Genomic DNA, 27,974 nt, shown 5'->3' on the forward strand with positions numbered 1-27,974 from the left:
GAGGAAGGCAGATACTTGGCCTCGTGTAAGCTCTATTCACATTACATGTACCTACATACAAAACATTAATGGGACGCTATCGATGTTCGATAGCGTGATATGCTTAATTGCCTATTTCACGTGAAATGTATTCCACCTAAAGGCTCCTCGAGTTTTGTCAAACGACTTCAGTTTGTTACAATATTTGCTTTGTGCTAGACGCGAACGTTTTCCATAAACCGTTCGAAACTTTTTAAAAATGCAAATCAATCATGACTAACTTAATTCTCATTGAACTGTATTTTTTATAAACATGGCCAATAACGCATTCGGGTCGCCAGGGGTACAGAACCGTGGTAATGGGGATGATGTGTTCGCAGCTCTGGGAGATCCCCTGATCAAAGGGCTGACAGAGGTGGCCAATGCGAGGCCCAAGGACCCAATAGCATTCTTAGCGACCTACTTATACAACTTCGCTAACCAAAACAAGTCAAGACTTAGAACTCAGGTACTGCTTATAAGTATTCGTTTTCTTTTATGTTAATTTTTTAGTTCAGAGTATGAATTTACCGTTGTTTATATAATCATTATTTGAGTGTGGTTTTCTTTAATTTGTTTTTTTTTTAAATTTATTATATTGACTTTAGCCGAAAAATATAAATAGGCTGTCAGCTAATGCATATTTTGGTTTTAACATCGATTAAGTATTAATGTATTTGAGTTCCGATTCATTCTTATTATTCTTATTCTTTGAAGTGGGGGTCAGTGCCATATAGTATAAGCTTCTGACGTCACTGCGACCTTTGAAGATCTATTGTGACGGGTCCCCGTGAATTAGTTCTCGTCCTCCAAGCCCAGGTCTTTAAAGAACCTGACTAGTGTGTGGAGAGCGAGAGTTCTCATATTGGTAAATACTCCCTCCAAGCTCAGATCCATAAAGTATCAGGTTATTAGAAAGAAGGCGAGCTCGTTAAAATCCTCAGGTTTAACTAGTGGTCCATCGAGGAAGCGGCTTGTACCAATTTAACCCTAATTAATTAATTTTAAACTGAATAAATAATACATAAAAGAGAATTTCAATGTCAGTAAAGACAATAATTGTTCAGAATTTTAGATTTAAATATATATATACTTTTTTTTCAATGTGTTTGTGTGATGACATTAATATCGGTAACTCAGTTCTAGCTGAGGCCGTCTAATACATTCAAATAGCCTAAGTATTGGAGTTTATCTACAGGCTTCCGAAGGATACAATAGTGTGTTTATTGAACACGTAGGCCCAATTTACACGAATCGTCCAAATCCACCCGGCACGGTAAAATTAGGGTGGATTGACATTTATTATATTATTTTGTATTTAATAAAAAAATATTCAGGGGCTACTCTTACGTGAACAAGAGGTAAGTCACCTTATTACGTTTGCCTAGCATTAAATAAATAAATGTAACTTTAGAAAATAAATCAAAATACTCTAAATATCAACCCACCATTTGTTTTATTACTGTGCCGTGTGGATTTTTACCGCTGTGCAAAATACGCCATATTTCCAAGTATGATTTATAATCGGATTAAAGGTATCCCTAACGCAGGTATAGGATTTCAATTTATTATTAAATCATTTTTTTCGTGTTTTTTTCATTTCATTTACTGAGAGATACAATGACATAATAAAAAATAAAATAATAATAGCGAACGGTTATGCTGCGGTAGAAATACGAGTGAATTCTGGTAAATCTAGTTAAACTCGGTGCTGATTCGTGATAAGTAATAAATTAAGTATTTTGGTGTATGCTTTCAAAATACAATATCATAAATATAAAACAAGGATTTAAAATACAATTAAAAAATAATAATTAAAACAAAATGTTATTGCCATAATGATATTGTTATATAAACGAACCGAAAGTTCAAGTGCTTTCGTTCACAATTCTTCTCACCATGACTCAATATACAATAAAAATACTTTTGTAATTTTTATTCTAATTTTATATATAAATGTGCCTTTAGATATTCTATAAATACTTCAACATTATTTTTCCATCAAACGTAAGTTCTGTATAATTTTATTTCGACTAGTTTACCCGGTTTGCCACAAAAAAAAAAAAGTATATTTCTTATTTACTAAATTTGCCTTTAGACATGACAGCAAGAAAAGAAATGAAAAACGATTAATTTAGGTACCAATTTATATAAAAACAGTAAAGTAGGCATCGATTTTATGAATACATTTCTGTGAATATACAATTATTTTTAACAATAAAATATTTTAGAAATTCCCTTTGTGCGATTAATATTTTATCCTTTCACCAATTTATATAATGTAACTACTAATTATTGTATGTTTCCTTAGTAAAATAAAATAATAGAAAAAAAATAGTTTTACACGTTTTCAAACGCTACCTACGATAGACGAATTTGCACAGTTAAACTATCCCTTGCAGGCAAGCTTCCTACAAGGTATCTAACCCTCCCAGATTATAATCCACCTCTTTTGTGTTCTTTTTGCTATGTTTTTTAGTTATTTTTCATTTAAATGCTTTAGGAGTCCAACGCACTCATAACGGAAGAAACGGATCACCACGCCATTGAGCCCGACCACGGGCTGGGCCCTCTGCGCGCCCACGAGCCCGGGCCAATGGCGGGGCGCCCCACCCTGCCCCCCACTCCCCCCGCCCCCTACACACCCGGGGCCCCCGAGGCAGCCTTCAGCAGTGATAACAGGGCAAGTACCTACCTACTTTCAAAAACATAAATTTCAGTTCAACGGGCGTCGATTATTCTCCCCATGCCTAAGTACCTATGTGAAAATCAACTTGTGATGAACTCATGTACGAAAAAATGACTTCTGCATAGTAATGTTATGATATTCATCATCATCATCATCATACCGTTATCTGTATTTGATGATGCATATGGTACTGCATTGGTACACCATTTGCAACGAATCTCGATCATTGTTATTTTATCATGAATTGTGTATTTTTACGATCGTGTAAAAACCAATACTATTTCATATGGTAAGCAAATTAATTTTGCATGGTGACATTATTTATTTTTATTTCTTTCGGTGTTTTGCCAATATCATGTTTTTGACTCAGGCAAATAAGGTGTATTTTACGTTTCTGTCACTCTCTCGCAAATGCCTCTTCGATACTGTGCAAAAAGGACAACTGCACGCCGGACTGATTATGCCTAGCCAAAATTGACAAAATCGAGGTCTCGTATTCCCGTTATCTGAACCCCAAAACCTCAGAAAAAAAATGTCTGCGTCAGCACGTTTCACCGAAGTTGGCAAATAAAACTAGGCGCTTTTAAGGATTTTCGGATGGCTCTGGTACCTATAAAAAGAATTTATCTAAAAAAACAAACGATAGGGACACGCCAATGGTGGACTATCTATAGAGTGTAAAAAAATCATCGCTCTGGGGCACCTGCATGGCAATAATCTGGGGAGAAAATACGAACGTTTAAATGAAGAAAAGTAAGACCACGCATCCTCTTAACATTTTATCATACATTATTTTTAATGTTTGTCTCATTTCGTGGTGTAGGACGAGCACGGGCAATCCATGCTGCACTTCGCGGCCGCGCGGGGCCACGCCCGGGGGGCACTTCTGCAACTGGCGCGCGAGGCGGGAGTCAGCCCCGCCTTCAGGGACCAGCTGTACCGCACGGCGAGGGACGTCTCCCTTCAGGCCAACTTGCCCGACAACACTGCGGAGCTTGACCGCTGGCTGCTGGAGACAGCCGCCACAGGTCAAACGACATATTTATCCACATTTTACCCCTTGATCTGTGGCATTTAGGTAAAAGTCAAAGAAGGAATCGTGTTTTAGAAATACCACATTATAAAACGAGATACACAATTTCGGATGCTATCTTAGAATAAACTTTAAATGCGTAACCTCAAGAATAAAATTAGTGAAGCAGTACAAGTCGTTTATTGTATTTCTTCTTGTATTTTATTTTTCCATGTTCTCAAAATAAATTTTAATAGATATACCATATGTAGGTGGTACTTGATTAACTAATAGTGCTTACTTTCGGATTATACGGCATTGACCTTTCCGAGCCTGGAGTGCTATTCTGAACAGTACAAGTGAAAGAAAACAGTTTTTTTCGTGTATTTTGTACGTAAATACACTAGATAATAAGGCCGCGAGAACGTTTGGAATACCAGCCCTGAAGGTAAAAAAATCCCCAAGTTTCTGAGCGGGGTACCGGAAATGCCTCAGCTAAAATGCTGAAATACGATTTTTTAAAAATACATTATTGTTGGCATTGTAGTGTTTATAAAACTGTTTCAAAATATTTTGAGATTTCTGAGAAATTCATATATTTTTTCCCAAAACACTGTTGCGAGAGGATGCTTTGTAGCATTGTAGTAAAAAGTACATGTGCTTACTGACCAATATATCAAAGATTATTACACTGTTAAAGTACCGAACTGTATTGTTTGTTGTTTGCACGGAGGGAAAGCTAAGACAAATATGAATTATTATTGAAAGAATTCGGCAGAAAAAAAATCCACACTTGTCTTTTATTCATATAATAAATTAAAATAATAAAATTTACTGATTTTTTTTCATCTTTCATAACATTTTTTAGATTTTTATATGTAATTCTCCTTTAAATCTAATTTTGTTGTTTTTTAAATTAAAATTGTAATGTGCTTAGTTTATTGTTTTTAATCTCTGTTTTTGTTTTTAATGTTTTATTTTTGTGATTTCTTAATTTGTATTTTAATATTATATTTGTATTACGTATTATAATATATATATATTAATATGACTCATATTCTTATTATATATGTATATATATATATTTATTTAAAAATATATATTATGTAGCTTAGAACAGGTATTTGTGTATCTAGTGATGCTGCTAGGAATATTTCCTTGCAATTTAACATATCATGTACTTATTTTTAATAGACTATTAAAGGAAGCAAATATATATATATATATATTTTTATATATATCGTATTATCAGCGCTATGATTTTTAAAGTTTTGTATTTCTAAAATAATTCCGCGTGTGACGTCAGAGGTTCTCTTCCGCTTATTCTCTGTCAGTTCTGCCGACTGGTCCGTTTACAGTTAGCAAACCGGATATCTTTCAAAGCTCTCTTATCATTGGTTGATTCAAATGAACCAGAAACTCCGTTGAAAGTAGTTCCTTTTTTATTATTATTTTTGTACATTTTCTAGAAACTTTGCAGTAAAATTGAATGCTCTATTTTTAACCACGTGCAAGAAAACATTTTTGTATCCCCGTATTTCCCGTAGGGCTGAAGTTCCTCATTGTTAATTAAAAAACCTAATGTACTAATAGTTTTTAATTTTCAACTTATTTTAAAGTATCCTATTTTTCACAGGAGAAACTGATGTCATTAAAGAACTTCTGTTAGAAGGATATGACCACATTCTAGATGTGGTGGGTGATGAAGGAGTTCCAATCACGGAAACTGTTAAACAGCGAAAACATGCTGAGATGATCGACTTATTTAACATCATACCTGAGTTTGAGGTAAATACAAAAAAATATTGTGTTTATCCACTGGCTATTTTTGTTCAAATGGCAATTCTTGTCCGTCTATTTTATTTATTTATAAATTTATTGCACATACATCCACATTTATTACCAGGGAATCTATATAACATTTACTGGAGAATTTTAACATCAATACCTATGGAATGTCCTCTGGTTTAGTAAGTATCCATCCAACATGGCTCAGCCTGTTCTAAAATGGAGATTTTTATAGTCCCTAATTGAATTCCAGTAACTCCTGGGAATATATTGCATTGGCTTTGTGTTTATATTATATGATTTACATACTTAAAAAAAACAATTTTCAAACCTCAAACTATTTCACTATAAATAAATAACTAAATATAAGAATGAAAATGTGGCGAAAACAAAAATGATGGTGTTTAGCCGAAACCCTCACAATAATGCTGTATTGCGAATAAATGGTCAAACAATCGAGAGAGTGACTAACTTTAAATACCTCGGCAGTCAAATCACTTCTGATCTGGATCCGGATAGGGAAATTAGATGCAGAATAGAAATAGCGCGATCAGTATTCAATGGCATAAAATCATTCTTCTGCAGTGATAGTCTTAATTTAAAACTGAGACAGAGGATGGTCAAGTGCTATGTGTGGTCAATACCGCTCTACGGGGTTGAAACGTGGACTCTCAAGGTGAACTCCATATACCGATTAGAGGCTTTTGAAATGTGGCTTCACCGGAGAATGCTAGGAATTCGGTGGACAGATTTAGTGACCAACGTGGAGATGTTGAGACGAGCCAGTGCCGAAAAAGAACTACTGTTCTCAATAAAACAGAGAAAACTCGCATATCTGGGCCATATCTGGCACGGAAGCAAATATGCGCTTCTACAGCTGATTATGATGGGAAAGATTGAGGGAAAGCGTGGAGTTGGAAGGCGACAGATGTCCTGGCTGAGAAACATCCGTGACTGGATGGGAGTGAGCGGAGTTGAGGCGATGTTCCAATTGGCGCAGGACCGGAATGCCTACTCTAGAGTGATCGCCAGCGTAGGGGAGACCTGATATGGCACAGAAAAAAGAAGAAGAAGAATGAAATAATAATTATCAGATAGATAATCATAAACATAAACTGCACTATGTATTATTGTATACTTACTGATAGCATAAAAAGTATCAGCTAATTATTTTTAAAAATAATTATCATTATTTCCTCCCAACTCACACCTTATGGTGCCAAAGGACACTATTTTAGTACACCAATCGCAGAGCCTCAATCTTTTGTTAATTTTTTTGATATTTTGTCAAGAGGTGAACAAATATTTAATTATTATGATAAAATCACTGAAAAACAATAAAAAAATGCCAGCATCAATGACTTTCAGCACATCTTTAATTCTCATGATATTAAAACAAATTCTCATTCTTTTTATTACAAATTAATCTTTAATTTACCAATGCTTCTCAGCTCCCAAGAATAAAAATATTTTACAGACATTCATACACATCAAAATTTTTATTTCCTTACGTGCGAAACTCACATTTTTAATATACTCCAGGAAAAAAGGGAGCGTCTACATCTCGCTATTCGACAAGGTGATGAAGACCATGTCCACAATGTACTCGCGGCCACTAATATGGGTGGTAACGGAGCTCGAAAGCTGCTATCAGGACGTGTGTTAGCAACAGCTAAGAATTCCTTTGGTCGCTGCTCCCTACATATTGCCGTACTTGCACAGAGGGAAGAACTATCTGAATTTATCGCTAGAACGTATCCAGAAACACTGAGAATCGGAGACAATGTAGGTTATGTGTTTATTTATATCGCTGACATAAATTTGAAATATGGCAAGGGACAGAGAGTAAATTATTCAAAATAGGGAAGAAAAATAAATAAAACATATTTTTTGTAAAAGGCCAATTCGATAAACTCAATATTTCTAGCACATAGTTTAATAAAAATAATCTCAATAAAAAAAAATTATGATCTGAGTGTGATGGTGTCTACCGAGAGAAAATGACAGCTAGCCGCCTTAGCCCGGGCTTCAGTATTGCCACATTAGCAGTCGGGTATATTAGAGTTAACATTGTTAAAGTTTCTCGGTTTTGTTAATACATGTATTGTATATAAGTAACCACTTTTGTTGTACAATGTTCTAGTATACTCGTACAATATGAATGGGAAGATCTTCCCTTTCTCGAACAATTTACACCTTGTCCCTTCAGCATTTATGCCTACGAAATGATAATAATCAGATATATTATATAAAAATATTGTCTTCAAATCACCCTCCGATGTTTTTCTATCATATATTATGTACTGGCAAAATTTAATTTAATTTAATTTAAGTAACATTTTTGCCTTAAATAAATATGAACTAAGGAGTTTGTATTTATGGAAAAAAAAAATAAAATTATGACAGATGGATCATAAAAAGTATAACCAACATTTGACAACTTTTGTAATATTTAATATGTACAATAATTATCAGAGTAGAGGTATATACAAATGACAATAATGTTGTGTTCTAAATTGTGGAATGTTTCCAACACTAAAAAACTACAATATAGTTGTCTAAACAATATAAATTCTTATATTGACGGTTGTTTTATTTTCTTAATATGTATATTAGGCTTAAAATTAATAATCCAAATTATGTGTATATTTTTTATTAGTTGGAGCGCACCGTACTTCACTATGCAATGGGAGTGGACAATGTGGAGTCTATCAGTAGAATTCTCATTAAAGCCGGAGCTAAACGCGTCCTCAAGGATCTGAAGGGAAGACAGCCATCTTACTATTTCATGAATAAATCTGATATCCTTCGATTAAAAGAAGAAGAAGAAGCTTACTAGGAAACGGTACTTTAGTTATTTTACTTTGACTGCCCCAAACTCTTGGCAATGTTTTTTTATAAAATATTAATTTATATTTATGATATCAATCTTAAATTTCTCATCTTAAATTGAATTGAATAGTAAAAATAATATTATTTCATCTACATAAATAATAATTGTTTTCTATTAATTTAGTACTTTTCACATATTTATTTATATTTTTTATTAGCAGCATCTATCAAATAGTTTATCACATAATTTCCTTTAACTACAAATGTTTGTGTTTAAGCAATTTGTAGGTTTATCAATAAACAAAACCAAATGTATTTCCAAATGGATTCCTATAATATATAAATAAACTACTAGGTGTAAGATTTTTGTTATTGCAAGAAACATGTTAATAATTTACGCAAACGGTTTTTACTCAAAATATTTTCCTACTTTGATATGGTAGAAAAAACTAGAAATGTCTTGTATTTATTATAAATAAATAATAGCATGAGTGATTACATATTATTTATTAACCATATATAAAACATAAAAATATATAAAATGTAAACAATTTATCCTTGTTTCAATGTCCTGTTTATAAAAAAAGCAAAAACTTTTTATTAGGTACATAGATTTTAAAGTGTTGGTTTTGCAGACTTCAAAAAAATATTTCTATAATTTGATTTCATGGAATAAACAAATATACCATTGTTATCGATTTTTAATACTAGTATATTTAAATGATATAAAATATATTTCAAGTACTGGATGTGGAAGCACTGTCATTATCTTCGGAACACTTCCAGGGTTGAGGGTTTACATACATTGATGATACGGATCCCCGCATACCTAAGATGAAAAAACGAATGGAATGTGTATCCAAAAAATGTCAAATTCAAAAGAATATGGGCCTTACTCATCATCATAAACTTGGTATAAAGTTACCCTAGGCATAGGTGGTAGAATACAGATGTGAATATCATCTTTATTACAGTGGTTCAATAAGGATGGTATTCCCATCCTACTTTTACCACTATGCCTAGGCGTAACTTTATACCAGGTTTATAAGTAAGGTCCTATGTATTAAATTATTTAATTAGTTTTTTATCCATGTTTAATGTTATATTAATTATAACATACATAATCCCTTTTTGAAATTCCCAATATTGTTGATAAAGCATAGTTACATAAGCCTATCATATTGAAAATGTAAATCTCCTTCGGTAGTGCAGGCACTACTTTAGAACACCAAGATCATTTGTTATATTACGGAAAAATTACCACTCTTATGCTTCAAGTGCCAGTCCAAGGTCGATGAAATAACGCAGCAAAAAAACACCGTTTAAAATAAATATTTCAAGTCGACCTTTCTAGGAATCGAACCTGGGACTCCGTGCATGGCAACCTAATGCACTTAAAATTAGATGACGAAGCTGAAAATAATTTTGCATCGCTCAATTATTTTTCTTGACCTCCTAATAAAAATAAACACAATTGCCTTACTAAGCTCTCCTTTATTAAGTGGAACTGGAAGAGGCTTATTCTTAGCTTGCTTCAGCCAATGTTGATAAGCTAGTTCACCTTCTTTTCGTCGTTGCTCTTTAGAGCGAGCTAGTTTTTCTTGACGTTCTTTCTCTCGGAGTGCTAAATCTGAAAATTTAAATAAGAAATCTAGTGATATTGGTATTATGAACATAAAAAATAAGCTTCCATAATAACACCGTAATTCATATTTTCTCTATTAAATAAAATGAATATGGAAAAAAAATACTTGAATACCACATCAAAATAAAATACAGTATTCCAATTTTCATCCATAAAATAATTTAAAATGTAACAAACATTGACATACACAAGAAACTAGAGATAAAAAATGTAAAGAATGCCAATAAGGAGAAAAACTTATTGTTCAAGGGTTAAATGAGTACAATGAGTAACCCGAAGAAATTAAAAGTTTTGAAATACTCAAATTCAATTTTATAATCTTGATAAATTTTGACATCCATTTCTGATATACAGTGGTGTGAAAGACTTTGAACAAAATGTGTATTAGGGAAAAGTGAAAATATCTCTGAGCAAAAAAAATAATTTAAAAAAATGTTTTATTGAGGCAACACATAAACATTTAAATAATATTACAACACAGAAAAATACATAGATTTATTTATTTATCACGCCGTTTCCCCGTAAAGGTATGCAGAGAGGATAGAATTCCACATCACTTATCTTTGCATACAGATCTCGCTTCCTTACATATTCTCATGCACGCGCGCCGATTACTCCGACTTTTGACAAGTCCATCTTCGAGTATTTGTTGGATTTGGTCATGCCATGTCTTTCTCGGTCTTCCTCTATTTCTGCATCCATCAACATTCGCATGGTAAATATTCTTAGTCGTTCTTTTGCTGTCCACATGTCTAAACCAGCGCAGAGCTCTTTTCTTGATTTTGTCGATAATGCTTATCTCAGCCATTGAGCGGTGTTATTCACAATTTATCACAGAGAACCAAACATTTAAAAAATTAACATAGTATAAAATAATTAACTAGTTACTACCACTTTCAATTCGTAAGTAAAATAAAAAACATGTAATAACTTTTTTACTCTTTTCGGGGAAGGGAAACAATAACAAATTTCTTAGAATAAATATTTATAAATGTGACTAGTCATGAATTCCTGGAATTTTGAGGACAAATATATTTGAAATACTCACATTCACATGTATGCACATGTATTACAATAAAAAATATGTTAATTTGTAAACAGTTCCATAACTACAGACTATATAATAGGATTGCAAAGCTCTATTTGAAGACCTTTTCACACCACTGGATATAAAACATTTACATTTAATGTGGATTTGTGTTATTTGACAACAATAATTGTTGGTGTAATTTAATTGTAATTAGGTAATAGGTAGTTACTTATTTTTTTATGTAAGTTATAAAATAAAACACTTGCTATAATTTCACAACAGATATACGTACCTAAGAAATGAAAATGATAGCTTAAATAAAAGAAATCTACATAATTATTACAAAAATCTATTATAAATAAAATATCTGATCTTCTCTTCCTGGACGATTCATATATATATATATATATTTGGATAATTTTCATACGTATAAGCTCAACAAACCTTTCATAATTTCCTCTTTTCGCCTACTCCATTCTCTTAACTTGTTCTCTTTGCCCATTTTCTGTAGCTTTTTTTCTTCTTCTTGCTTTTGGACTTCCAATAAACGACTTGCTTTCTCCGCTTCCTTCATCGACCTTTTCTTTTCTATCCAGATCTTAAACAGTTCCTCTCGTTGCTCGAGGGTCATCTTTTTACCATTGTGATTTTTATTATCCTGTGCCCTATTTTTTTCTTTTCTCTATTACGAAATGATAAAAGTAAAGTATTTTCATACATATAATATTGTACATGTAGTATCTTAAGTAAAAATGTATACTTAAATTGGAATATCCATTTCATGTATGGTATAACGTCTGTTGTTAACAGCAAAAAATATATTATTACTTGTAAAATATTAATTTCTTCAATTTTTTTAAAACATTTTTTACTTTAAAAAAATAAAATATTTTAATCAACCAACAAACAAATCTGACATAATGAGGTGAAAATAAATACTAATAAAACCACCAAATTGTGTACTTCTCTGTTTGAAATATTACCAGAAAGTTTCAGAAGACCTTATTTCTGAACTCTTTTATAGATTTGACACAATTACTCAAGGACAAGAATGCTTGGAATGTATTATGTACTAAGGACAGACAGATATGATAATTTATTCGTGTGTATGAATCAAACATATTATGTGTGATGTGTGATGCAACTTAACCTCTTGATGGAGTATTAAAGCAAAAGTTGCTATTTTCAGTAGAAAAAAGAGTTTGCCATTTAAAGTGGCGGTAAAACCACGATGGTTATTCAAATTTTAAATTATGAAAATTCAATTGGTAAAATAAAAAAACCAAAGGATAAATGATGACAGTCCGAACCACATAAACTGGAAATATAAAGTCCCAACCTTTGAGTTGGGGAAAAGTTTATTGACTGCCAAAATGTACATTTAAAAAAATGGTCAAATGTATTACTGTAATGGCCTCTACAGCCTAGTTAGTGGTCTCTAATTAGCATATTGAAAAAAAAATGCAGACAGTGCAAGCCACGAAAGATGAAAGGAAAGCCTTTATCCGGAAGTGTGCAGAAAACTCTGACATATATGAGGTTAACCAATTTAAGAGAAGCTGTCAGACATTGATCACATAGTTCACGATAATACACAAATCTTTAGGTACAAACCTCTTTCTCTTTGCGAGATAACCAATCATTAAAAGCTTCCCTTCGAGCGATTTCATAGGCTTCTTGGTCTTCTTGTGTTGCTGAACTTGAGAGGGATGTTAGAGAAAGTCGAAGGCTTCCATTACTTTCGTAGAATCCATTACGTTCTAGCACAAGAGGATCATTTCTGACTGTTAAATCATCATCACTCTCAGCTAAGGAATCGATTTTGCAAAACTTTCGAGAAGTAGAAGCTCTTTCTGTTTTTGATTTACCCATATCAGATACGGACAAACTTTTAGAAATTATTTGCACTGATGGAAACCCTTCTTTATTCACAATATCGTCAGAGGATTTAGCTGAACACGGGCGGTCAATTGCATTGCTTTGACTGACATTATTGTTAATAGGTCGACGTAACGCTACCATGTTTCTGTTAATTTTAGTTGGTCTCCATAGAGCTGAGTTTGGTGTGCACTCGCCACATCCTTCGTCCAAATTCTTTAAAAGCATTTCACTAACTGAATTCTTTGCACATTCCACTACTCTATGTGTGCGACAGCCAGTTGAATCTCCACTATTTAATTTCAAATCCCTAGATGACATTTTATTTGTTTTCAAACATAAACTGAATATTATAAATAAATATACATATAAAAAAAAACTGTGAAGTATAAATATGAAAGCAATTGCTGAAAAAGATTTTTTATAATGAGTGTGTGCCAGATTCAAAAACAAAGACTATTCTTTTTTTAAATATAATTTAAGAAAATTAATTCTCAATTTGCTGAGTAGTTTACCCGTGTAGTTTTTTCTTTATTATAAAAGATATTTAAAATATTTTACAAATGAATATTTGAGTTCTTATTATTTACCCAAATATTTCAATTTTCAACCCATTCTCTAATATTCATGAGTATCTTGTGCTGGTGAAATGTAAATCGAGTTATGGTAGAATCCGATTTGAACCTCGAATCTTTGATCTGCGAGTCCGCAACACTACCACGGAACCACAACCCAGTTCGAAAAAAATCCACTGCAATATCTCTAGAAAAGCTGTAACCATTGATGTTTAATAAATAAACATGTTATTCCCCTAGCCGCATCTCACATTTAAGGAAATTAATGTTGAGTTGCACTCAACAATTATTGTAAATAGATAGGAAATCATGATCACATGCAAACATTTGTGTGTGAACACATATTTCCAAAGTTCATATTTCTAATAAAGGTTTCATGTTTAAGGTTTCTATTTAGGTACCATTAATTTTTTTATGATAACCTATATGAATTTGTACCAATTTTTTTTTTTTATGTCTTCACTTACCATCACTAGGCTGACACTGAACATACCCAGCTTGAAATGTGAGAGGAGAGGGGATAGGGTGATTTGCATTTATATTTCGAATTGTAGCGGCGCTCTTGGCGCACTTGTCACCGGAAATTCCGGATTCAAACTGTCATGGTGTCTTTTTTTTGTTCCAATAATTAATCAAATAATTGTTTCAATTTGCGTCAGTTTTGCCTAATCTCTGAGTTTTGAAATTGAAAACATCTAAAAATTTAATGATCACAATGAGTTTTAGTACATTGGATTTAAGTTTGCGGCCATGTCTAAGATGATTATATCAAGTTTTGTGTGTGTATTAAAAAAAAATAAGACTGTTGTTTGACAGTGTATTTCTATAAGCGTGGACTTTTTTGTTGAAAATTAAAATGTTAGGTCTTTTTAAAAGCTAAAATACATTGTATTTCTTTTAAAGCGTCTTTGCCAAATTTAATATGTTATGTTTCTAAGTTAAAATATAAATTTATAAATTATTGTTAAGTTAACATATTTTGTATTGTGCTTGGACAAACAACAAAAGATGCCATGACAACTCGCTAGTTAATGAAATTTTATTTTCAAATGAATATAAACCACATGACCAAAAAAAATGTGTTCCATCTGAAGAGTTTCTTTTTTATTTTGTCTCCTTTGTCTCGGAAATAATAAAAGCCTCTCCACCATTAATGATCTATGTTAGGACGATTTTGATTTTAAAAGTTTATTGTTAAGTATTATTTAATTTTAGATTTTTCAAAAACAGCTAGCTGACATTTCGTTTTTACATTTCACATGTTTGGAATAAATTACCAAAATTAACATCTCAATATGTATTTTCAAAATACCATTGAGATGTTAATTTTGGTAACACCATTAATGATAGAGAAGCTTAAATTATTTAATAATATTAACTTGTTGGGTCAGTAATATGAATTAAGTTTTTTTTTTTCATGAAAATTCATACTTATTACTGATTAACTATTGCTATAAATGACGAGGCGTAAAAACTTTTATGGTTTTTAAGTCTCCAGTGGATTTTTGTGTCGATCAATATTAGCACCAACGAGCGGTATAGCAAACTAAAACAAAATTTTTACATGCAGACATATATTATATACCCATTGACATACTAATACATAGACATGCCCAATAGTAGAGTAGTGACACGAAAACGTACCCATAGTTACTAAGTTTGTTTATTTATACCATTCAACGATAATGCATATGCTACCAAAAATCGGAGGATACCCATTTTTGGTGCATAAAAAAGTTAGTATTTTAACGTTAACAATCAACATTCATTTTTGGTAGATCCCAATCAGATTCTTCCTTAAATTCCTTATAATTTTAACCCATTTATTTATATTCACTGAATTTTGGGAATGCAAAAATAATATCAACTCACGTTTATTAAATTTTAAAAACGTATTTCTAACAGTGCACCCCTGTAACCAAGAGCTTCACAATTGCGCTGCTAGGCGAAGTTTGACATTGACAATTATTATTTTTTTTAATATTAATATTTTTGATCACTCATGAACAAATATTTACCAAAGTTACACAATCCTTTTAACAATGCTTTTCTGAAAGGTTTTTACACACTTTCATGACACAAGCGGGCATTGTGATTATGATTTTAAACATCACGCCTAGCCGGAGGTCAAAGAACAACTAAATACTCATTGGGCATGGATGAGCATTTGGGCATGAGTGAAGTGTCATCATTTGTGAGGGCTCATAGCATGTCTAAGTGTATTAATATGTCAATGTATATAGGTATACCTAAGCGTCTAAATTTTGTTACAGCATCGCTGTCCTAAGTGGCAAATCCGAACTTGTTCTACATAATCTCTGGTCACCATCTGACATTTGAGACGTAGATACATTCACAATACAAGATAGAATATCTGTAGGTTTGAATATAAATATTTATTAATCTGGAAGTATAAATTTTACATCATACCGAGAAAAAAAAAACTTTTAAAGAATGTCTTTTCTTTATTAAAACTTTTTTTTGGTAAAACCCAAAACATACAAAACAATATTATTTTATTTGTATTTTTACTAAAGTAGAAGTGCTAAAGATGACTGAATGGTTTGGCAGCAAATAATTCAAAGGCTTTTTATATAAATTACAGATGAAATGGTTATAAATTCACAGCGCCAATTTCATACATAAATTTGAGGCACTAATATTTAACTAATTTGTAGGTATTAAAGATATTGCAAAATCATGGTATATCACTTTATAAATTGTCAAAATTCAACTCCTATAGTAATTAAAAGAGATTACATTTTACTAAAATTTACTTCTGGAAATTATGTCGAGTTTTAAACTCAACCTTGATGTTGTAAGCTTCATTCTGCTTTGGGTCTACATGCTGCTCTAGATCACCAGTGCAAATATTGCCTTCCACAGAAAACCTTAACATAGCCCTGACAGTGTTGACGGCTCGATTACAATATTCAAAGTGACCAAGCCATACAACAAAAACTTATTATCATCTCTACTATTCGGAAAAATCAAGAGTGGGACTTGCTAAACTCCGGTGTAATTGACAAGATGATAAACCCCAAACTTTTTACAAAATGTATATTTTATTATGTTTCAACAAAGGTTGTTTATGTAACTATGGAATAAATTAACACCTTCCACAAAGTCCACTGAGGCCATCTTCAAGTAGACAGTTTCGACCATCGCTTTCTCAATGTTTAGTCTAATGATCTTTATTGATAATTAACGCCCAATTTACAATCGAGACTAAAATAATGGAATGGTCGCCCTAATATAGTGAGTCCGTATTTGATGAGCGAGGTTTCTTTATTTTCTCCAAATTTTTAATGACGATATCATGGAGCGAACAGTATCTGTTACGAATTTCACACATCACCAGCCAAAGTGATAAATATTCCTTTTCGTCTAGCTCCTGGAAATAAAAAAGTAACATATAATTAACCATTAATTAGGAAAATTTTCAAAAGAATATTCGATAACCAAACACTTCTCAAATAAAGCATATTAAAGAAAAAAAATAGCGAATGGCTAATATGCAATAATGCCTTGTACTGACATTACTCTCTTTTATAGCCACTAGTACGTACAATTGAAAAAATATGTACTAGTTCGTTTTTAATAATATTTACACTGACATATAAATATATGTAACTGGTTCTTGCATCTATCTCTGTTTTGAAAAAAAAACCTACTGACAAGCCAGCCTCGTGGTTTAGTGGGTTTTTACTTTTAATTTTGCATGCTTTATGAATAAAAAAACTTCTTTTTTTTTTATTCTTGACACTAAATTCCTTTAAGTTAAATTCCAGTAAGTTTTATTCCAGTAAGTTTTATTTCTGTTGTCCTTCGCAAGTAACTAAATATAATATGTGATAGTTATACAATTCCAACTTATTCTAATAACTTTCCTCGATGACATATTTTATACACATTATTTTTATACTAGCTTCATCTAAGATGTAGCAAATAGTGAATGCCCTCAACAATTTGAAAAAAGAAGATGGGAAATCACATGACATACACGCAAACATGCATGTGAGAAAGCGATATACATATATATTTCCGAGTAACTTATTACCATAGATATGGCACTTCTGGCAGCTGACACTGTTATTATTTATGTACTTTAAAATTGTGAAAAATTTACTTCAAAATATAACTGATTATTTAGTACTACTAGTTCTTTGCTCGATGTATTATTACTGTTTTCTTTATTTTTATTTTAAAGTTTTTAAAATCTTTCTTATGTTGCTAAAATTCCACTCGTCTATGCGCTTTGTAGCTGCAAGACTTTTTGTGATGTTAGCTATCATATTATATAAATCATAATTTGTAAATGTTATCAAATATATAAATTTAGTACATGAGGTCTAGAATTTCAACCGTCCATGCGAACAGTAGCTGCAAGACTTGTAATCTAACTTCTATTTTTATAAATTTGTTTTTTATTTCGTTTTTTAAAACATCACTTAAACTCTAAGCCTTAGTGTAGAATATTTTTTTTTTTTAATGTAAATAGGGGCTAGATTTCTTACTGTCCATGTGCTCTGTATCTGCAAGACGTGCTGTAATCTAGCTCCTATATATCATAATTGTTGTATATCATAATTGGAGACGAGGAACTTGAATCCCAACCGTCCATACACTCTGTAGCTGCAAGACATGCTGAGATATTTATTTATTGTACAGCGCCCTTGAGGTAATTTTCACAAAAAGGCGCTATATAAATTATCCAAACATGTATATATATATATATATATATATATATATATTAGGGTGTCCCAGAAAAATTAAAGTTTTATTTTTTCAATGCATACCCTCTAATTTTGTTTGAATGATGTCAAGACACTTATAAATAAAATTTCACATAAATTGAATCACGGCAACCCGTGCCGACTTGCATCGGAACTTGTCAGAACTTACATAGTACGGCGCGCGCGAACTAAGTATTAATGTGCTTGTTATATCGTGTTTGTTTTTATTAGTGAACGCATTGTTTTCAGTGTGTCAACATGTTTGTGGAGTTACGCAGTTCTTAAAAGGAAATATTTTTGGTTGGGGATATAAAACATCAAATTACAGGTTCTAAACTTCCCTCTAATGGACAAGTGCTGGCGGTTTTATTTTATAATATTCGCAAAGTCAATTTAAGCGTCAATGAAAGTGCAAATCTTACTATTCGTGAGTGCATTATTTATTGGGAAAAGGCATGTATACCGACTAAATCTTTGCCTAACTGAGTTAAGAAAATTGTAGCCTTATACCAAGATTGGAGAAATTTGCAAAAAGATGCAAACAAAACTCAAGATGTGTTTGACCAGCGTCGACAAGAGTTTGTTACAAATACAAAAAGTTTGTTTGATATTGCACATGCCGATGAGCTTCAATTAATAAAGATAAATGAAGATTTTCTTACAAAAGCAGAGAGAGCCAGGACGACCCGGTCATTTAGCTGGAGTGGACAAAAAATTGTCAGAAAAGGAGGAAAAGTTGAGTCTTAGAAATATCCAGGAGCAAAAGCGGCTGGCCACTTATTTGGCATCCATAACACCCTCTACGTCTTCTCATGAGCCATTACAAGAAACTTCATCTTCTGATTCTGAAGTAACGGACTTACAAGAAGATTTGTCCATTCCAATTGAGAGGAAACAGCCCGATACTATTAAAACTTCTGTGAAGAACAATTTCGTTACTCCGAAACTGGTGGCGGCATTAGACAGGTGTCAGTTAAGTATGAGAGATTCTGTCTTTATTATTGAAGCAACTATTGAAGCACTTGGCCACAACACTGACGAATTTCCTATAAGCAAGTCCTCCATCCAAAGAATTCGTACAGAAAAGCGAAAACAGCGCGCAGAAGCTATAAAACTTAATTTTCAAAACGATGTACCAGATACTGTAACTGTCCACTGGGATGGAAAACTGTTGCCGGCTTTAGATGTACGCAAATCTAAAGAGGAACGTCTACCAATCGTTATTTCATACGATAATAAAGAACAACTTATTGCTGTGCCAAAATTAGAAAACTCATCAGGAAGCGGACAGATACAAGCAGTTTGGAATGCTATTGTTGACTGGAATCTTGAAGATAAAGCACAGATCCTCTGTTGTGATACTACTGCTTCTAACACAGGCCGAATTAATGGTGCATGTGTGCTTCTCGAACAGAAATTGAACAGAGAAATGTTGATTTTTGCTTGCCGCCATCACATCTACGAATTGGTACTAAAAGCTGTGTTCGAGGCCAAAATCAGCCAAGTCACTACAAGTCCCGATATCCCTTTATTCAAAATTTTTCGATCAAACTGGAAAAACATCAATGTAGAGAAGATATAAAGCCACAAAGAAACGCTATTACGTCTGAACGATTCTAAAATTGATGAACTTTTAGAGTACTACAGAACTGAATTGACCAAAGAAATTGTAAGAGATGACTATCGAGAGTTAATAGAGCTCTGCATAATATTTCTTGGCGGAGATAAAGTTAATGAATTTAAAATTCGGCCTCCAGGCGCCATGCACCAAGCAAGATGGATGGCGAGAGTTATTTATTCATTAAAAATATCGTTGTTTAGCTCTCAATTCAAAATGTCAAATAAGGACAAAACAGCTCTATTAGACGTCTGCCTGTTTATCGCGACATCCTATGTCAAGCCTTGGCTGCAATGCACTTTAGCGGTAAAAGCGCCCTACCAGGACTTGTGCTTTTTGAAGGCTGTGAAGGCATACGAAATGGTTGACAAAACTATATCAAAAGCAGCTATACAGAAGTTTTGCCAGCATTTGTGGTATTTAGCAGATGAAGTGTCTATCTTGTCTCTATTTGACGATGATATTAACCAAGAAAGTAAGGTAAAAATAGTTGCTAATTTGGCCAAAGAAAATCCATTGGTCCACAATAAACGCTACATTCCATCGAGAGAAGAACTTAGCGGGCCTCTTTTCGAAAAAAACATCGATGACTTTGTTTCCATGAACAGCAGATCCTTTTTCAGGCGACTCAAAATTGATGACAGTTTTCTCATGGAGAGTCCTACTTCGTGGCCTGCTAATGCTTCGTTTCAACACGCTAAAATGAAGGTGCAGTCACTGAAAGCAGTTAATGATACGGCTGAAAGAGCTGTTATGTTGATGCAAGACTTTCATGGCTTAATCACAGTGGACGAGGAACAAAAACAATATTTATAACGTTGCGTACAAGAACACAGAAAAGTTTATCCTGACTGTAAAAACAAACCTTAAAAAGAAAATTTAATTAATAATGTCCTTTAAATAATTAATATGTATAATACATAATAAATATGATACAATAATCAGAGTACCATTGTTTTATTTACAAAATAAATATTGAGTTAAAATATTCCCCTATGGTTTCCATACAAACTTTTATATTCAAATTTGACATCAAGTCGGCACGAGTTATCGCTATGCGATTTCAATAATATTTATTATTTCAGTTTTTAAGATCAAATGGAACAAAATAAGAGGGTATGCATGTCTCAATCTGTAAAAAAAAAAAATTGCCCTTATAGTCTGGGACACCCTAATATATATATAGACTCAATAAACAGAATGGGGAAATATCACGTACTACGAATACCGATAAAAATATTTTAAATGGATTTAGAATAATTCATTGTATTTTCAAAATCAATATGGATATTGTGAAGAAATGTTTTCATATAACTAAAACATATATAATATAACTTGAAAAAGAAAATATAAAAAAATATGTCACTAGAAAGACGCGGCATGTTTGGCTATAGTTGTAACATCAAAATTCGTGACGATGTTCTAAAAGAATTTTAATGGTTTGAAACTAAGCTAAAAATTAACATGAATCGTGACGCATGGGCGTGGCCGATGCAATGACCGTTTTTGCGGGGATTCAAAATTACAAATTTAAAAATATTTTTTATGCTACTAATTAGCAATTTTTTGTTACTGGACAGTATTTCATATACCCTTTTTACTTAAAAAATGTTTTTAAAAAAGGGGGAAATTGATGAATAAAACGATACATCTGCACTGTTTTCTGCCGTTACAGTGTAAAGGATTTTCTCATCTCATGGCCAAATTATTCATTATAGTTACAAAATGAAGGCAATTACCAACAAACTGAGATGCCATCTATTATGTGCTTATAACCAATCTAGCTAATTATACACATACAGCCTTTCACACATTTTAAATGTAGGTATACAATTTTATGTTCCTGTGAAAACGCATTTTGAAATGATTTAAGACATCTGATAAATCCGTGGCTTGGATCTAAAAGGACCAATGTCAGATTCCATTAGTTATAAAAAAAACCAAAGAGCTTATTATAACGCCACAAAATGGCCGAATACTCCTGTAATATTACGACATTGGCCCTTTTAGATCAGAGCCATATATATCTAAAACTTTTTCATATTTTTGTCATTTAATTAGAATCAACGATCCAATATTACTAAATATGAAAGAATTAAAATTTATTTGTCAATTTTAAGGTTGCACATGTAAGTAATAATATTTACCTGAACACCTCGCCTATAATCATCAATATGTGGGTACTTGGCTACTTTGGAGACAATCTTGGCTCTGGAAATGAAGTACCTAGATATCTGGTCGAAGAATGCAGCTGCTTCTGACTCTACAGCCTGAACTTCTGCCAGCGTATCTTCCTGAATTGATACACCGAAGTTGTTCCCGTCTTCGATTTTTGGAATCATAAATGATATCCACATTTTCAACTGAAATAAAAAATATAAAACAGTTTTACAATTGAAACACAGCTGAATAAAAACTGGTACTAAGTAAAATAATCATCCATAGTCAAACTCGGATTTCTAGTTTCCATTCCATTTCGTATGGAATATTTGGCTTAATGAAAAAGAGCGGTGCATAAAACCTATATCCGTGTAAAAATATTTTTTTAAAATTTACAATAACACCTTCATCCCACATGTTTCACTATTTTTTATTTATTGGCCAAAAAAATATTTGCATACAATATATATAATGTCCTGCTGAATTGCAAGCAGGAGACCAAAGGATTATCGTGGCAATTTTTAATTCAAAGTAATCTGATATTATACAACAAACCTTAGAAACTAGGCAAAGCACACTGATTTTTGAAAATTTCAATAATTGGATGCACAAAGACTGTGTGAACAGAAAACAGAAGAGAATACTGTCACATTAACAAGTGGGTCACCTGGGTAAGTCCCGCAAGACTTTTACCATTTCGGATGAATCTAGGCATCACGTGTAGCTGGCTAGATATAGCCAGAGAGCCATTCACTGCTTTCGTGGTCATTCTTGTTATTATTACATTATATCTACGTCGACAACTCATTGTGTCTCCACTCAATCTTCTCCCGTATGTCGCACTACTCTACCCCATACCCCACTTCTCTGAGTTCCTACTGTGGCTCTCCAGACTGACCATGTCTTGGGGCTCATATTCCTAAGCAAACACACAATCCCGTATACCTACACCGATCCCACTCAACTGATGTCCAATAAACAAAGTTTAGACACACAGATACTTCATAAATCACTCTACCGGCTCAGTAGGAACCACGTCAACAAGAATCCAATGTCGATAGCACTAAACTTGCTCGTTCAGATTATAAAATATAATCACCAAGTTAGAATCCTCGACAAGTTCTCGGATACGCGGCTTTACAAGGTGGATGAGTTCGCAGAGGGGGCGGTTGCAGGGGACACTGCCCGAGGGGAGGGCGTACACGCGACAGCCGCCCTCGCCCGCCTCGCCAGGACCGGACTCCTCCACGCGTGGACGCTTGGCCCCCGGGGGACATAGGCCCCCATTGTTCTCACTCTGTGGGGGCGGCACAGGGATGTTCAAATCCTGAAATGAAAGAATCCGATTTAAAAAGTCACAAAAGTTTTATTTATTTCTTGAGTTAGTTTATATTTACCATATATTTCTACATACCTATATTCAATTTCTAAATTACTACATGGCACTTTTGTCTACAATTTATTTGTATTTTTTTTTACTCATACTTTTCATAAATTATGGTTATTAGAAAAGTTTTTTGTATTAGTGATAGTTTTTAATTTTTCATAATGTAATAATTATGTAATTGTTTTTCAAGTAAAATTATTGTTAATGTAGGTTAAGTGTAAATAATCGATGTAATTTATAAGAACCTGCTGACGAGTTGTATGTATGCAACTCAGCAGGACTTTAATTTAAGACTATTTTGTCAATATTTTTGAAAAATAAATTTTAAAAAATTTAAAAATATCATCTCATCTTTTTATTTTATTTATTTATATATTTAAAGATCACATATGCAAAATTACAAACCAATATTCTACGTACTCGAGTACTAAGGATAATTCAAACAAGGGAAGCAGTGCGATACAGCAGAATACTTGTAAGGATCCATCAGTTCCTATATGGGCAAGGCCTGCTCTAAGGAACCGATTACAATAGTCTAACAATTTATTCCTTTATAAATCTATCAATTTTGGCATTCCGTGAGTCTTATTCTAACCTATTTCTAGTAATATAATTACGAACATAAAAACAAAAGTATTTAGGCACTCGATTGTAAGAAATCTGAAATATTAAGATACTAAAATTTTTAATTTACTATATTAAGTGTACATAATTATTTAATTGATATCAAATCTAATTATTTTCACATATTCTGTTTATTATATTTTACGTGTTTTAAGTGTTTTTTTTACATAATTTAAGTTTAAAAATGTATTCAATGGAAAATAAAATAAAAAAACTAAAGATATACTCAAATATAAATAAGAATATTTGTATATAAATTGTCTTAAATCAATACTTGTACTCCATGGGAAAGGGGAATAAAGAGGAAAGGAGTAGATTAAGGAAGAGAAGGGAGATGTTTCTTCAGACGCGATTTTAACAGAGATACTGTAGAAACATCTTTAATAGTGGATGGGACTCCAGTCGAGCCATGGACACTATGGGTTAAAGAAAAAATAGGGTGAGGAAGTTCAGCCCTATGGGAAATTGGATATAAAAAATGTATACTTACGTGCAGTAAAAAAAGAGCATTAAATTATTTAGCATAGTTTCTTGAAAACTTATAAAAAAAGATTTTAATAAGAATTAACTTATTAAATGACTAACCGAATAAGGAATGAGGAGATAAGACGCCGTACAAAGGTGACCGATATCGGAGAAAGAGTGGGAAGACAAAAATGGCAGTGGGCGGGTCATGTGGCGAGACAAGAAGTCGATAGGTGGACCCCCAAAATACTAAACTGGAGACCCTACGAAAGTAAAAGGAAAGTAGAGAGACCACAGAGGAGATGGACTGACGACGTCGTCAAACTCGTGGGCCATGGATGGAAACAGGCCCAGGACAGAAATACATGGAAAAATTTGGAAGAGGCCTATATCCAGCAGTGGAGAGAAACAGGCTGATAAGAAGAAGAAGAGAATTGAATGATGTCGCTAGTTCTTCAGAATCAACCAACGATAAGAGAGTTGTTGTAGATTTCCAGTTTATGGTAATTCCAAGTTGTGTGATGAATTGACTAATCTACACATTCTGGACATTGGGGCATAAAAACAAAAGTTGCTCTTAGAATATTTGATAAATAGCAGATTTTGACTTCTAGTGACATGGTTGGGAACATAAAAAGAAATTGATTGCAACAGAGATGGGACATCACTTATGGCATTAAGTATTTTGAAAATGAAATAAAGTAATAAATATATACTCAATTTTATGAAACAAATAATTTATGAATTTTTTTTTGTTGATCTCTCATAAATCCAAAAATACTGTTTTTTAACCATGTTCCTAGAATTGGAAGTAATGTTTATTTTTTCTCTATCTTAACTCTAGAAAGGTTATGGTGAAAAATTCCTTTGCGTACGGTGATGTAACACCATGTTACCTCAAGCAAAAGATAGAATATTCTGAAGTTCAGACAAAAAATACAAAGAGACACACTGTTAAATAATTCCTTTTCCATAATTAACAAAAACATGATTTAGCCCTGGTATAGCGAAAAAAAAAATCATAAATACACCGATCATCTTACATGCATGCACCCCCGCTCACTGCCAATAAACAACTGAATCTCTTTCACACAAACACCGGCCAAAAAACAGTGTTTCTGTCTTCCTTGTTATGAGTTCTACAGATGGATTGCTGTATTGGCGTCACATTATTTCTTCGCATAGCAAAAATAAAAATTGTTTACACAAATTTTACTTTCCAAGCCCGGTATGAAGATTACAAAAAATACAACTTCATCATTTAAAAAAAATATGAGAGATATATCAAGTCTTGTATCGCATGTACACTTGTGTACAGAAGTGCCACAGAAGATATTTTAGATTCGGTATACTTTTATTAGTCAGCCTCGTGGTGTATTGGTCAGCGCGTTTGCCTACCATGCAAGAGGTCTCGGGTTCGATTCCCGACATGGTTGATTTCAAATATTTATTTAAAAGGGTGTTTTCACACTAAAATATTTCATATTCGCTGGACTGGTACGTGAAGCGTAAGACTGATCATCTTACCTTCATGTAACAAAAAAAAATATCAAGATGTGTATCTTGGTTTACCAATGCAATGCCCTATGCACCATTAGGCGCGGAAAGGGAACGATAATGATACTTTTTTTTTTTTTTTAAATACCCGAAGCAATAAAAAATCTTGTACTATTTTGTATAGGCCACGCAAGCATTGAGGTAAAAATACTCTAGTGTGAACTTAATACGAGTATTAAAGTTGAGAAAATGTAAGAAAACACAATGCAAGTGTTTTTTGAGCTGCCTATGGCAGGATCTGTGACAACAAACTAGTCATAATAAAAAAATTGTGTGTGCGACCGGATGTTGGCCCAAAAGGTTAACTAACAGAGACTCAGATAACCGATAAACCTACCAAATAACAGGCTGTCACTGACTGTAATATGATTTATTCAAGTAAGTACTGTACATATTTACCTGATGTACATCTGTGAAGTTCCGATTTTGAAAGTTCGGAGTTTCTAGTAACTCATTGAGTTTTACAATTTTCTCTGGAAATCCTTTGACAATCAGTTGCTCAGCCTTTGTTTTCAGAGAATCCTTGTAGTCCTGAACCTTCAAACAATTTAAGTAAATCATTGAACAATAAAGTAATCGAACGAAAATTATCTTAACAGAAATATTAGATTAAAAACAAATTATAATGAAAGAAAAGGGTAAAATTTAACTTTTTGATGACCAAATCTTTTTTGAAATCAGTTCATAAAATAAGTCATTTAAATAATGAAAACGTTACAAATAATTTGTGTAAACATAATGATCGTTCGTAAAAACAAAATAATCAAAAGTGCTACTACAGTAAATCAGTGTTTTTTCAACCTTTTTGAACATGCGACCCCTTATGAGTAGAAAAATAGCTGGTGACCCCATCCCCTCCCGAGAACCAACTTTAACTTTGTTTGGGGCGGTCGTAGACAATAAAATTAAGGTCCTAGGGAGGAGTAGCGCCAGATTTCTGACGATCTGGTGCTACCGCCCGTCTTTCATGCCTAATTTTTTACGTTTTCCTTGTTTGCGCCCGCGACCCACAGTTTGAAAAACCCAATATTAAAAAAAACTAATAACAAATTGAGAATAAAACATAAAAGTAATAAATACAATAAAATAAGATGAAATAAGAATAAATTCAAACTCAATAAATTTGCGCAAGATTAACTTTGATTTTACCAGGGACATGTTGAAACGTGCTTGTAGCTTGTGCAAACTCATTTATGAAATTTATTTTATTTAAGTCAGTAATTACGCATCAAATTGACACCAAATTCTTAAAACGTTGAATCGTCACAGTTATTACCCAATATTACACAGTATACTAAAGATGCTTTTGTCTTGTGAACCAGAAACACTTTTGTTAGGATTAGAATGACACATGATAGGAAGACATTGCAATATGATGGAAACATAGAAATGCAGGAAAGTGGAACATGTAATTGCCATACCTTTTTCGCGGTGTCTGCCATTATGCACAATACTAATAGTGAATTATTAACAAAATACCTTAAAAAATAAAACTACTGAAATACCAAACCACAAAAACGTGTTTATCACCCCCGACCAATTCGAAGGTTCCGTTTGGTTAGTTTCGGTATTTGGTGGGGTTCGGAATATTGGTCACTTTAGTCTATGGTATTGGTTTGGTTCGGTTCACAGATTTCGTTTGTTCCCTTCTATGAAATCATAGATCTATGCCATTTGTCTACGGTCTTAAACTGATTGTTTAAATATTATCATTCCCTTTTCCACACCTTATGATGCTTAGGACACTGCATTTGTGCATGAACTACAGCGTATCTCAATCTAATTGCTACATTTAAGCAGGTTGATCAGTTTTACACTTCAGGTCCAACTAAGATATCTTTTACTATACACTTTTACCTTTTAAAATAAATGTTTCGTGTCAAGTTAGATGCTTATAAGGCACTGTCCCCCATTTCCAGAATAAGAACCAATCATTTAAAAAAACGAAATGAACATCTCT

At 32.8% G+C, this 27,974-nt stretch overlaps 3 protein-coding genes across 4 annotated transcripts; 1 reads left to right on the forward strand and 2 right to left on the reverse strand.

Moving 5' to 3' along the window:
• The first annotated feature begins 292 nt into the window (after positions 1-292).
• On the forward strand, positions 293-8,737 carry LOC148277403 (uncharacterized). The gene is made up of 6 exons (XM_088232918.1): positions 293-487; positions 2,522-2,701; positions 3,531-3,735; positions 5,356-5,507; positions 7,050-7,292; positions 8,167-8,737. Exons 1-6 carry the CDS (start codon positions 293-295, stop codon positions 8,344-8,346), a joined length of 1,155 nt encoding a protein of 384 aa, XP_088089044.1. The 3' UTR covers positions 8,347-8,737.
• Positions 8,738-8,835: 98 nt separating this feature from the next.
• LOC148277404 (uncharacterized) lies at positions 8,836-13,337 on the reverse strand. The gene is made up of 4 exons (XM_088232923.1): positions 12,629-13,337; positions 11,459-11,696; positions 9,823-9,969; positions 8,836-9,168 (listed from the first exon to the last, which is right to left on the reverse strand). Exons 1-4 carry the CDS (start codon positions 13,211-13,213, stop codon positions 9,077-9,079), a joined length of 1,062 nt encoding a protein of 353 aa, XP_088089049.1. The 5' UTR covers positions 13,214-13,337; the 3' UTR covers positions 8,836-9,076.
• A 2,575-nt stretch (positions 13,338-15,912) lies between these two features.
• Positions 15,913-27,574, reverse strand: REG (proteasome regulator gamma). Of its 2 annotated transcripts, none has more exons than XM_088232921.1 (5): positions 27,436-27,574; positions 26,414-26,545; positions 23,081-23,308; positions 21,969-22,184; positions 15,913-16,861 (listed from the first exon to the last, which is right to left on the reverse strand). In XM_088232921.1, the coding sequence occupies exons 1-5, from the start codon at positions 27,454-27,456 to the stop codon at positions 16,718-16,720; spliced, it is 741 nt and encodes a 246-aa protein (XP_088089047.1). In that variant the 5' UTR covers positions 27,457-27,574; the 3' UTR covers positions 15,913-16,717. The 2 variants fall into 2 exon arrangements, with proteins under 2 accessions (XP_088089047.1, XP_088089046.1); XM_088232920.1 differs by having other exon boundaries at positions 26,414-26,551.
• Between the last annotated feature and the right edge of the window lie 400 nt (positions 27,575-27,974).

The sequence above is a fragment of the Micrasema longulum genome, unplaced genomic scaffold (genome assembly GCF_059751315.1).
Source record: "Micrasema longulum isolate JH-2025_06_02 unplaced genomic scaffold, ASM5975131v1 h1tg001038l, whole genome shotgun sequence".
In the NCBI taxonomy this organism is placed as follows: Eukaryota; Metazoa; Arthropoda; class Insecta; order Trichoptera; family Brachycentridae; genus Micrasema; species Micrasema longulum.

Excerpts from the sequence above, each read along its gene's own strand:
- LOC148277403 (XM_088232918.1), top strand. The coding sequence starts at position 293 with ATGGCCAATAACGCATTCGGGTCGCCAGGGGTACAGAACCGTGGTAAT. Across the intron at positions 2,702-3,530 it reads CCTTCAGCAGTGATAACAGG|GACGAGCACGGGCAATCCAT; the intron begins GCAAGTACCTAC and ends TTCGTGGTGTAG. Across the intron at positions 3,736-5,355 it reads GCTGGAGACAGCCGCCACAG|GAGAAACTGATGTCATTAAA; the intron begins GTCAAACGACAT and ends TATTTTTCACAG.
- LOC148277404 (XM_088232923.1), bottom strand. The coding sequence starts at position 13,213 with ATGTCATCTAGGGATTTGAAATTAAATAGTGGAGATTCAACTGGCTGT. Across the intron at positions 11,697-12,628 it reads TATCTCGCAAAGAGAAAGAG|AGAAAAGAAAAAAATAGGGC; the intron begins GTTTGTACCTAA and ends ATTTCGTAATAG. Across the intron at positions 9,970-11,458 it reads AAAAGAGGAAATTATGAAAG|ATTTAGCACTCCGAGAGAAA; the intron begins GTTTGTTGAGCT and ends TTAAATTTTCAG.
- REG (XM_088232920.1), bottom strand. The coding sequence starts at position 27,456 with ATGGCAGACACCGCGAAAAAG. Across the intron at positions 26,552-27,435 it reads TGGCAGACACCGCGAAAAAG|GTTCAGGACTACAAGGATTC; the intron begins GTATGGCAATTA and ends AATTGTTTGAAG. Across the intron at positions 23,309-26,413 it reads ACTTCACAGATGTACATCAG|GATTTGAACATCCCTGTGCC; the intron begins GTAAATATGTAC and ends CTTTCATTTCAG.